At 45.9% G+C, this 12270-nt stretch overlaps 2 protein-coding genes across 6 annotated transcripts in view; both read right to left on the bottom strand.

Annotated features, from left to right (window-relative positions):
- Positions 1 to 3228, bottom strand: part of LOC114842774 (pyruvate carboxylase, mitochondrial-like) — a 189206-nt gene extending 185978 nt beyond the window's left edge. The window contains exon 1 of the mRNA XM_029128632.3: positions 2882 to 3228. The gene's annotated coding sequence lies outside the window, so the exon portion shown is untranslated. The remainder of the gene's footprint in view (positions 1 to 2881) is intronic.
- Positions 3229 to 6439: 3211 nt separating this feature from the next.
- The window catches only part of LOC114851213 (transcriptional-regulating factor 1-like), a 17778-nt gene continuing 11947 nt past the window's right edge, over positions 6440 to 12270 (bottom strand). For all 5 annotated transcript variants that reach the window (XM_055506873.1, XM_029142900.3, XM_055506872.1 and 2 more), the window contains 10 exons: positions 11718 to 12270; positions 10909 to 11162; positions 10205 to 10401; positions 9947 to 10107; positions 9674 to 9777; positions 9350 to 9410; positions 8403 to 8491; positions 7680 to 7802; positions 7262 to 7353; positions 6440 to 7134 (listed from right to left, as the gene is read on the bottom strand). The exon at positions 11718 to 12270 is cut by the window's right edge and continues 820 nt beyond it. In XM_055506873.1, the coding sequence (XP_055362848.1) occupies positions 6633 to 7134; positions 7262 to 7353; positions 7680 to 7802; positions 8403 to 8491; positions 9350 to 9410; positions 9674 to 9777; positions 9947 to 10107; positions 10205 to 10401; positions 10909 to 11162; positions 11718 to 12270 (2136 nt within the window). In that variant the 3' untranslated portion in view covers positions 6440 to 6632. The remainder of the gene's footprint in view (positions 7135 to 7261; positions 7354 to 7679; positions 7803 to 8402; positions 8492 to 9349; positions 9411 to 9673; positions 9778 to 9946; positions 10108 to 10204; positions 10402 to 10908; positions 11163 to 11717) is intronic.

The following is a 12270-nucleotide window of genomic DNA, read 5'->3' as shown; positions in this document are numbered from 1 at the left end:
GTCCGTTAGACAACTGTCATGCATGAAACATCTTAGGCCAGTCAGTTGCCACACAGACCAGCCTGTCTACCCAGAAACATGTGTTTTCTCATGCTAAACCCCGTCAAACCACAACATTAAAACCACTGGGGACGTTAATAGTTGTGGTTCAAAATCATGATGAAAACATGACGCATTATCCCTGTGTTCATACGATAACAATGCTGATATGCATCCAGAAAGTGCCGCTCTTTACACAGCAGGGGAAGTCAACAACAAACAGTGGAAAAGCAATGTGCATTCACCCACACTCCCTTCCTGCTCTGTCCCATTAGCTCCTGACCGGTCAGGTAGAATAGATGACTGTGGAAGGAACCTACAAAACACACCAGGCCTTTTAAAACATGAAAGGCTGTCAACATAAAACACTCCGTGACCTAATCTGCTGAATCCCCATATCATAGTCTTAAGGTTTCTTTTCAAAACAACTACAGCCAAAGCTTCTTAAATGCTGTACAATAATGTTGGCTGTTAACACCCAGAAAACCAGAATATGCAAAAAAAAAGGTTCAGGCTGCCAAGAAAGTAACTTTTAGGATGATCTGTGCCACTAAAGCAATAAATCCCCAAACAAAGGGCTTAACAAAAAGAGTCTCAGGATATTTCAGACAGCGAGAACAAGGTTACAGAGGGTGCCCAAACAAATGCCTGTGACTGGACTAAAAAGTGTGCAACCGCGGCTCAAAGGTTGGAAAATCGGACTTTAAAACAGAGACTGTGTCTGAATCCTTAAGCAGACAAACTTAACACGAAACAACACAGTCTAAGCAAGAAATAAAAAGCTACACTGACAGGTCCTAGCAAAAAAACGTGATTTATGAGCAGACGTGCAGTCAAAGGCTACGGTGACTCAGGCTTAGCCAACATCACAAGATTTCTACGACTATCTGTTGCATCTAATTCTGTGTACTTTCATGAGGCTGATGCCTGCAGGCTTGGGTGGAGTGTAACAATGCAGAGCAGAGCAGGGACAGGTGGGGCTGAGAAACACCACATGTAGCTACAGCTCCAAAATACTGTGCATTTGCTTCATGTTTGTATTAATTTTCTAGTTTTGATTAGACATCGTCATGAATTCAACCCCCAACTCTAAACCCACTGATGTTTATCTAAGCAAAGATCATGATGGGAAAACCTGAAGTACTATAACGCAAGAATGTACAGGTTGTGGCTCGTCGACAGGCTTGATCGCGCCAGTGGAAATCAGTGAATCTGGTGTTGACTTCCCCTGTCACTCATCTACGTTCACAGCTGTGTCAACCAGATGGTCCCAACTCCTGCTGCTAGTTCCTGGTCCTCCATTAGATCCAATGTGTTGGGAGATATGCAGAATTTAAAAAAAAGGTCCCATGACGTCTCTGTAATTCTAAAAGTATGGCTTATTTTTAAAAAACCTGATAATACAAACTATAGAAGGACAAACTGACCTCAATGCAAGGATATTAGACAAGTGAAGCTTGTATTCTTGTATTCTTCTTGTATTAGTTTAGAAAAACACTAATCAAAAGGAAAGCAGACATAAAGCAGCTACTGGAAGACAGACAGTAGATATCCACTTCAAACATTCATGGTAACTGGGTCACATGATCTACAACTGACCATAAAACCATCATATGCCAAATGAAGGACAGATTTATTGTCCATCATTTAAAATCTGGAAAATCTGAAGGTTGTACAAATTGCAGAGTTGTACCTCTAATACTATTATTAAATAAAATAAAGACTATCTTATGACATTTGTTATGTATGGAGGCAGCAGTGCAGCAAAACTCCAAACTACTGTCAACAGATAAAAGTACCAGGTACAACCGTCTGATATCTCAAAAGCAGCCAACATGACTGAGGATGTCGGCCTCTTCTCCCACTTAATCTCCTTGTTTTTTGGCATTAACTAAAGCAAACCGACTCCCGTTTGCTACTTCTAAAGAACAGGACTGAAAATGTAAGGTAATGAATAAGTTAAAAAAACAGCCACTCTGATACGGTTCAAGAGCCACACACTCATCTGACTTTGTCATCTGTTATAGTTGTTATAGTTATAGTTATAGTTGTTGTAGATACAACATTATGGCTACAATAAACCAGATCTCCAAAGTTCAGGGGTCAAACTATCCACTGACCTAGAATCAGCACCTACATCACAGTGGTAGAAAAGGTGCACGAAGTGCAAGGTCACGACAGTTCAGGGGTTTTAAGGCAGACTACGTGGACATGCAGCTGCTGCATCCCTGCACCGCCTGCTGAGCTGGTGTGGGACAGCTGTTCCAGGAGCGGAGTGAAGGCTGATCCCAGGACCCTCGACTGACGCAACAGAAACACGCTGACGGGGTCGAAGGTGAACGAGCAGAGGACAAACGTTCTGCAGCGCAGTCCGTCAACGAGGACGACCGCACGCACGTGCTCCTCGGGGTTCACGCTGCAGCAGCACTGGCGTGTTGTGCAATCTGCGGGTTTCAGCACGTAAACACTGGTTTGTTTGTTCCTGCACAGGCGGTTTTACGGCACCAACTCCAGAGCTGACTGCGCTTTGGTGAGAAGTTAAAGTTTTGATGCGCGCGTGTCACCAACAGCACTGGGTTCCGCCACGAGCCAGAAATACGCCCCTAACGCACACGGTTCACTTCTGACACGCAGGCGGTGCAAATGTGCAGCAACCGTGGAGCTCGGACACCGGACGTCGATCCCCACGCTGACAGCAGCGCGCGCGGGGAGAGCACGCGCAGCCGCCGGGACGCTGGAAATAGGAAGATGCGTCTCTGAATGAAACGCGGCCAGTGACAGGCACAGAAGTCATTCACGCTCTCACGCGCGCACACACACGCGCGTGGCCAACAATACTCACGTGCTACAGCTGCGTCGCTGCCTGTAAACGAATCCCGCTGTCAAATAACCGGACACCGAGTGTAAACAGTGCGTGGAGAAGTGTGCGTGATAAGCTCCCACACTCGGAAAAGGAAGCGGCTGGTGGGGAGGGCGTTATATACACACACGCTAGCCGTCTCTCGCTCTCTTTCTCTCTCTCCCCCCACACACAAGCGCTTTACTCAGCCCCTCATGTAGTGAGCGCTGCTACAACTCTGAAGCTAGTTGCTAACTGTGTCCTGTGGCTAACTTAGCTAGCAGCTGGCAGCGGATATAAGACAGTGCTACTGCGCCTGCCTCGGTCCCCTTATTAATCTCCCTCTCTGCGAAAGCCTTCACTTCTCGATTTGACGTGACGCAATCGGACACGCCCCCGTCTCCTCCTGACCAATCGGAGTCGAGGACATGATAACACGCGGCATGCTTTAAAGAGCTCGAGCCCAAAGCGCAGGCCCGGCACAGCTCAGGTGAGAGAGTATTAAATGTGAAATTGGTATTTACGCCCGGACAGTAACTGTCTGTTAAGAAAATAACAGTCAATAAAATATGAATAGGTTAATTGTATTTATTGTAGACAAGGATGTTAAAGGCAGGAAGCAGACACAAATACATGTGCTGCTTTTATAAATGTTTGTGATTAATTCACAAAATTGCTTTATGCGTTTGTCGAGTGAAGCCGATATCAAATGGCAGAAGTGCCACCAGCTGATTAACAACAAAGGTTTTATTTTGGATCAGAATTGGGTTCAGATAAGATAAGATAAGATCACCTTTCTTCTTATCTTGGATATCACCTGTTAACATTTGTTTGGAGTAACAATTAGCTCAAACGTATTAACAACTTATTTGTTACACTTGCACCTTTACCAAGTCATTTTGGCAGATGTATTTTGATACAATCTGTAAGATACACTTGAAAGTCTAAACTCTGCTGTTAATTAGATACTATTAGTTATACTTTTTAAATTTTTAGGTAGAAGTTGTCAAAATTAATATTTTTTTTTATTATTACTCTTATTACTATTATTATTGCTACCCAACTTCACTGTATTAAAGTGATTTGTTGTTTAAAAAAAATCTTATTGCAGTTTATAAAATATCTGAACTTTGTGGACTAATGAGATAAAATATTAATAAATGATTTTTCATGAGAACAATCGTTGATGCCGGATTATGTTTGTAAAATCCCAAAATTAAAATCAAGCAACAAAGAAGAGAGGGAAAGTAGGTAGTGGCTAGCTGTAAATGTAGTAGGTACAAGTACAGAAACAAGTTGAAAAGAACAGGATTTGATTACAGGTTCTCAGAATGGTTCTCTGTGGTTCTTCTTTGTGAAGCGAACAATGAACCACTGTGCTTCTATCTCAACAACTTCTGAAATTACACAAAAAGTGAGGAGACGGCGTTCACTGCATTTATGTAGCAGCGCCTTATTTTAACCTGTACTGTAGGTGCCTAAAACCTGATTCACAGGAAAAACAAAAAAGATGAGAAAAAAATGGTTCTTTAATGACAGAAATGAAAACACCAAACTTCAAATGCATTTTTTTTTTCAAGTCTTCATGTGGTAGGATCATATTATCTGCGTTTACCCAGAGTGATGTAGGGGCTGAAGTTCAGTAACACACACACACACACATACACACACACACACACACACACACACACACACACACACACACACACACACACACGTAATCACTTGTGAGTGCATATGTGATTGTTTCTCAACATTTGTTGTCCTAACGTTTGTTGTCTTATCACATCCAGATAACAGAGCGTGTGTCAATGACATTCCTCACAGAACGCATTGAAAACTCGCCAGAACTACAGCCGGCACAAGAGTGAACACGCAAATCAATGATGTATTTAACAGAGTCATTTAAAAAAAACACAAACGTAATGTCAGCAGAAGAAACATTGCGCGGACAAACTCCTGTAGGTGCTGAGCTTTTTCTCACGTCTCCTTAAGGTTTGAACGCAGGATCCTGCAGTTTCTTTCACGCCTTGTATGAAACAGACAGTCCCCTGTAAAATGCCAAGTGGGCCAACAACAGGGTTACATCACACGTCCTGCTGCTGGGCCACATTAGAGCTCACTCTGGTCGTTTTTATGGGCCCTTTCTGCTGCGTATTGGCCTCAACGTTGATTATCGTCTCATCCTGGTTTACACTATGTATGCTAAGTGACCTTTTACCTGTCTGGGGCCAGTAGCACAGCATGAACTATGACACACATTCCGTCTCCAAATGTCTGATCCACCAGCTTCTGAATGAACGATCCTCTAAAATGCTTGCCGTGATTAAAGTGCGCTGTTTGTTTTGTGCAGTACGTTCCGTAGTAAGACGTCACAGCCTCGTCAACAGTGAGAAACTGAACAAGCCAGAAAGAGGGAGAGTGTGAAAAAGCCATGAGCTCAGTCAAGCAGCAAAAAAATGCTCCATAAGAATAGGTGCATGGCCCTGGCTCAATAAGTTCTCTGTTTGTTTCCTACATGCTCCCCTTCCTCACCCCCTCCCCATCGTCTCCCCCATAGTTACCCATAGTGCGAGGAGCAATGCTGGTTTCCAGGGCTCCTCGCACAGTATGTCCCCGAATTCTGTGCAAACTGCAGGACACACTGTGGGACTTCAGCTTCACCGTCTGACAGACAGACTGACACACACACCTCCCCTGATTATAGTTCAGCTGGAACCCAACAGACAGAGACACATGTAACTGTGCCACCTGATAGATAAGTGTGCTGCAGTAAATGAACCTGAATAAACATTAGATGTAATAGTTTATGCAATGAACACGTTACACAGTGTTGCGTGTATTGTTTTGTGCTAACACAGTTTGCTGTGGACGCGAACCCAAACGCACGTTTGCATTGGCCTTTTCTTGGCATCAACTACACGCGCACACACACTGACACGCAGCCGCCGTCGCTAACCATCAACAGGGCGATTCTGGGCACTCACACAGCTGTAGGAGAGGAGACGGTCCACAAAGGTCAATATTAGCCCACCGTGGTGTTTCATCGGGCTGCATGTGTGTGTTTATGAGACTTTGAGACTAAAGATGTTTTTTTAAACATGGTGAAGGATTTAGTTTATGTCCCGTCAGAGAGGAAACAATGGACTTTTTGCATTTTAGTTTTAGTTACTTTGCTTCGATGAGTAGCAAAGTGTATTTACAATACACTGATAATAAACAGATTTTCACAGCCTATTCAGACATACTGTACATGTAAGCACATCAGGCCACAGGAGCCCATGGCACTGATAACATGCATGGATGCTCCATGTTGGGACAGACACCTGTCTGTACAATATGATGCGTTTGGTTCAAAAACAAATTTGTCATTTCAACTGGCACTGTTTCATTCATTTTATTATTTCAATGTGTTTTCAAGACAGTACGTTTGTCATTTTACTTACCAAATCTAGTTAATGCAGGACTCTTACTACTTCTGTTGCTTGATTTGCTTAAGTAAATGTCTCCTTTTACTGCCTGGCTCTGTCTAAATGCAGTCTCCAATGAGCACATCCGACATACAAATATAAGATTTTTATTCATATAAAAGGCATTGAAAAACATTTAAATATGAAACACGCTGAAGTCCAAAATTTACAGTACAGTAAGTAAAGTTATAAATGCATTTAATGGACAAGTTTGAATTAAAATGAGTTTGTACTTCAGTTTGCTATTTTCACAACACAGTGATGCTAATGCAATGGGAGGAACACTACGGCCAGTGGGGGGGCTCCTTCCTCCCTGCTGCCCCGGCTTCTACATGCTCCTTCCCATCTGCTGAGCAGTAGAAGGCAGCGGGGTCTGGAATGTGTCCAAATGATCCCCAGGACTGGGGGAAAGGTAAGACAATGGTGGGCTCTCTTTGGTTCGAGTCCCCGGCACCGATGTGAATGGTTTCATGAGAGTCTGAGGAGGCCATGCTGCTGTAAGTCACGGCAGGGCTGGGATCTGCGACGTTGCTATTGGCCACAGAGTTGAGATCAGTTTCGGCATTAGTCTTGTTGCTCAGCGCTCCGGGAAGGCCGGAGGGGTCAAAGGTCAGAGCTGCTGGCTGGGAGGAGAGCAGATTGCTGGTGGGTATGAGGCTGGTGGAATGGCTGAGGGCCAGACGCTGGGTGAGGAGCTGGTGCTGCAGCTGCCTATCGGTCCAGTCCTCCTGAGGCTGCCGGTGGATCTTCATGTGAGCGTTACGAGATTTGATCTTGTAGAACATCCTGTAGCAGCGAGGAAAAAAAAAACAAAATGCACAGGAATGACTTTAAATCCAAACCATCTGTTAGCTTCCCCTGAAGCCAAACAGGGGGAACTCATAGGGCCTCTTCCATGACTGGTCCTACTCACTTTCCGCACAGCTTGCAGGGGAAGAAACTGGCCAGTGGGGGCACAGGGACCGCCTCCTGTGGTCTCTCCATTGGCTGACAGCTGGGCAGCGCCTACAAACAGCGCACCAATCGTGAGCCAGCGCGTGTGCGACATTTCATCAGGAAACCACATAACGCATTTAACTCATTACAAAGACTACACAAGTACTCCAAATATTCGTTCCCACGCCGGCTGCAATGCAGTATTATATTTGTTTCCATACTTTGCAATCTGAGTGTTAAACAACAAAAAAACACAACAACAACAAGAAAGAGCATAGTATCCAAAGGACTAGGACTAAAAAAGAGACGATGGACAATGAGAATGAAACACAAAATCTACTGGGATATCAGCTGGAACACCTTAACCCAGAATCACCGCTTCACTACTTCCTTACACTTTTCTGCTGCTCCAGCTCCAAATCTCTGATCTCCTGCTCCTCCAGCTTTTTCTGCTTGTCCAGGATCTTCTTGCTCAGATAGTAAAACTCAACACACTGACGCGTGCTCTTAGTCCTCACCTGAAGGGCACAGAAACACACACATACATGTAGTCTGAGAGTGGAACTGCATTTATGACACATTTATCCACAGGTCTATCATTTTATGAGATAACTTCTTCTTCTGCTTCTTCTCATTAAAGCCAGAGGCGACAACAACTACAGAAAGGCGAATGTGAATAAAGTCATATAGTAACTGTTTATTATTTGTGTGAAGTAAATGAGATGGAAGATCTTCACATGTGCTGATATTTGAATCCTGCATCAGCTTTGATCCCAACATTATCATCACCGAACTGGAACTGTGGGCTCTGCTCCATCGCCACTCAAGTGCACAGTGAGTCATGAACAACTGAACAGGTGCAAGCAAGGAGGGAGCAGTGCACTTACTGCACCTCAGGAAACAAAGTACTTCACATTTGTGTAACAATACTGCACAAAAATAGAACTGAGACGTACGGTACAACAACATCCAAGTGCAGTGCAGATGGAGAAACCCATCAAAATAGGGACGTCCCCACATCTTTTGCTTTGACAAACACTGTATGTTAATACAGTGCAGGTCACCCATAGGCAGAGAAGAAGGCTTAAACAGCAAGTGTGTGTCTAATAGGTAAATACCATTTTCTGTATTAGGGCAAAATCTTTCCCATACGCCCCCAGAGCTGCACTGAAAGCGTTTTTTTCAGCGTCGGTCCAAACATCACTGCCTACAGAGAGAGAAAAGAGAGATGAAAAACAACGAATAGCAACAACAAGACCGTGATAGTTGGAGAGGGTGTCAGCTCCTCTGTGTACTTTTGCTCCAGGCCATGAATGGTAAATACATATACTCAGCCAGTTAATGTCAGTAAGGACATGGTTGGCTGTGGGACACAGACCCGTTAGACAGGTATTAGGTTTAGGTTGCACTGAAGACTCAACAGCTGGAGGGGAGTTATGACATGCCACAACAACAAAGTGATAATAAGTGATGCTCAGAGGGGGTGAAATGGTCCACAGTCCCCCAGATGAGAGGACAGTGATAGGCAGACAGAGTCCACTCAGCTGCACGTGGGTATTTAAATGAACTATAGTGACTGCTAGAGAGAGAGAGAGAGAGAGAGAGCGAGAGAGAGAGAGAGAGAGAGAGAGAGAGAGAGAGAGAGAGAGAGAGAGAGAGAGAGAGAGAGAGAGAGAGAGAGAGAGAGAGAGAGAGAGAGAGAGAGAGAGAGAGAGAGAGAGAGAGAGAGAGAGAGAGAGAGAGAGAGAGAGAGAGAACATGTGAAGAAAGGAGGTCAGGGTTTTACAAAGGCCACTATTGTATGTAGTGTGGGAATGGATTGTGCTGTGCTAATTCACACTCTGACATACAACTAAAGCAGGCCTAAAAACACAGGTTGGATTGTGGCTGAAAAACTTTCTATTCATTGTTTTCAATCAATCAAAACAATAGATATGTTAAAAGTCATTGCTCGTTTTACCTGCTCTAAATATTGAGAACGAAAAGCAGGTAATGAATGTAGGTTTCATTCTTGAAGTAACACAGTTAGCGAAGAATGCGAGTGAGGTCAGAGGGCAAAGGTTACCAGAGTAGTGGTAGTCTCCTGCTGGTGAGGGCTGAGAGAACAGCAGCGACTCCAGCGTGGCCTGAACGGCGCACAGCCATGAAGGAGGCAGAGAACAGACAAATGAGGCATGCAATGGTTCTGAAGACATTAACTGGATGTGAATTAGTGAGAGAAAGAGATACGAGAATGGGTGGGTGAGTGAAGTTGCATGTACGAATGAATGAATGAATGAATGAATGAATGAATGAATGAATGAATGAATGAATGAATGAATGAATGAATGAATGAATGCTCTAAGACACTGGAAAGTAAGCAAACTCAATAGTCCCCATGGCTCCTCACCAGGATGTTCCCCTGACAGTAGTGCAGACGGTGCAGAGCCAGCTCCGTGTTACTGCCCCCTCCTGGCAGGCAGCTGGAACTACACACTGATAACAGCTTCTCCACTGCGCACACACACAAACACACACACAAGTAAAGTTTATATTTTGATGACTTTATTCTAAAAAATGTGCATGTTTTGGTTCAATCCTTCTAACTCAGCCCATCATCTGCATCTAAACGCTGCCACCCTGACTTGGTCTTGGTGCTTAGACACACAACACGTGCGTTTACCTTGGTCTTGCAAGCTGGAGCTCTCATCCAGTCTATCCTTTGGTTTCCAGAGCAACTGTTCCCTGGGAGACTCATCATCAGCTGTCCGCAATCCTGACTTCTTGGCATTGACAGGGCACGAAGGAAGCTCCGCCTGGAACTCAGGACCCACGTTGGCACGGCTGGAAAAAGCGAAGCAGGAAGATACAGTTGCTTGAGTCCTGAGCTAGCTTTCCCAGAGATCGCTGCTCTTTTAATCCTTAATCTCCTGCTACTTACGGTAGCACCTCCTTGTCCCCTTGCCCACACGCTGGGACTTCCTCTCTGAGGTGGAGGGATGAGACAGAGGAGTACAGCCCCGTTCCCCTGCGACAGGGATTAAGGAGGGGCGGAGGAGTGAAGTGAGCCCTGGCCTGACCCCTGCCGGAGCGAAGGACGCTGGGGAACGGGGTCCCAGTGAAGGCTGGGGGTTGTTTCTGTGACAGCGCAGCATAAAAGCGTGAACAGACCGGAAGGAACCTATTGCACTGCATCATTCTGAAAGCAGACGCACAGGTACAGTACCTACAGCAGCACAAAGAAATATTCTCACATAATAAGTGAGATAAGATCGAAATGATCTCATTTCTGTCTCAGAAACTTTAAAACACTGGAAGCAGGAGGGAACAACCTATTTCTATCTAAGTAAATTGAATATTGTATTGCACACATTACTTGTTCAACATGTCTATAAGTAAAAAGCCAGACTACGATTATGGTTTTGGAATCAGTACTGCAGATGAAGTCACTGTATATTCTTGACAAACATCCGCCCACAGCAACTACCGCTGGTTGTGTTCTTGGAAGAGTGAAAACAGTGTAAAGAAGACTCCGCATCAGTGCAATGAGCTACATTCAACACTGAGCTTCCAAGAATGCGTGTATAACTGTTTTTTTACGAGATTGCCTATTTTCTATAAGCAAGTTTATTTGTACAGTCTCACTTTCTGTGGTGAAATCAGTTCCTGCTGCTGTGGTTGGTTCTGGTCAGTCGGCCCGTTCTTCGCTTTCATCGCCAGGTAAGGCGTCGTCTTTTCCGCCTCCTCGTAGCGCTGGACCGGGAGCTGAGACGACCGGGACGAGAGGTGGAGGAGCGCCGCGTTCGACGGACACAGAGCCCTGGCCGCGTGGAGGGACGGGCGATGGGCCGAAGAAGGCAGGGGCGGCAAGTCGGGAGACTTCAGGCCTTCGTGTGGGGCTGGAAAACACACAACAGGTTAAAGGCGCTGCCGAGGGGGGAGTAAAAGTCAAGCAGAGCATGGAGAGGAGTCCAGGTTTATGTGAGGCACCTGATCAGTGTCTGATGATTATTTGATCAGGTGTAAAACCACAGTGATCAAACACATCACATTTACGTGTCTCACCAGATGATGAGTTAAAATCACCTGATGGTGTGAACGCTGTAGTAACGTGGTTTCGTCCAGGTTGACTGACACCTCACCACAGCGTTAACGCCGCTGATCTGTGCACGTGCTCAGCTGGTCGTTATGTGAGGACATTCTGTGTTAAAACGGTGCTAAACGTCTCCTAGCAGAGGTTTTAAGCTAAAATGTGAAAAGTGAAAACGTGATTTGAATAGGGGAAATGGGAAATTTCACACCTTTAAATTTTATACCATCGAAAACCCACATGTACCGTAAATTTGCATGTGGGTATTAACCTGTGGGTTTTCGGTAAGGGGGGAAAAAATCCTTTTAACAGTTTCATGTTTTCGCTCAGTGTAGTCCCAACGGACCCTGACGTAGCCACTCACCTGGGATGTTCTCAAAGTCGCCGCCGTGCGACGGCCTCAGGTTGCCGTCGCCGCTGCCGAGGTCGTCCGACGTCTGCGGATAGCAGTGCGACAGCATGGGGATCTTCCAGATCATCCCCGCGTTGTGGACTGACGGGAGCGACGGGAGGCGCGAGGTGAAGAACTGCAGCGTGCCGAGCGGGTCCCCCCCCTGGGGAACCGAGTGCCCGGTTCCCCCGAACGCGCCGGGGGAGTCCATCTTGGAGGGGGAGTGGGAGGGAGGCGGAAGAGGCGTGGGTGGGGGGCTAAGAACTGAAGAAATGAGGTGGGACGAAGCGGACGGCGATGGGAAGGAGGGCAGGGAGGGGTGGCCGGGGGAGGGCGAGGAGGAGGGGGGCAGGTACGCGTCCGAATCGAAGGCGCAGCTGTGCCTGGACTTCGGCAGCCCAGGGTTGTCTCCTCTGCCCACTCCAAAGTCCCACATCTGCCCGGCGCCGTCCCCACCGGGAATGAAGGGGAACCTTCTCTTCCTCTGGGAGAGGAACGCCTCGGAGAATGAGTCCAGCTTCTGGGG

This window comes from Betta splendens, chromosome 2 (genome assembly GCF_900634795.4).
Source record: "Betta splendens chromosome 2, fBetSpl5.4, whole genome shotgun sequence".
Classification (NCBI taxonomy): Eukaryota; Metazoa; Chordata; class Actinopteri; order Anabantiformes; family Osphronemidae; genus Betta; species Betta splendens.
The sequence above is the reverse complement of the archived record's forward strand: the minus strand, read 5'-3'. Positions and strand labels throughout refer to the sequence as shown.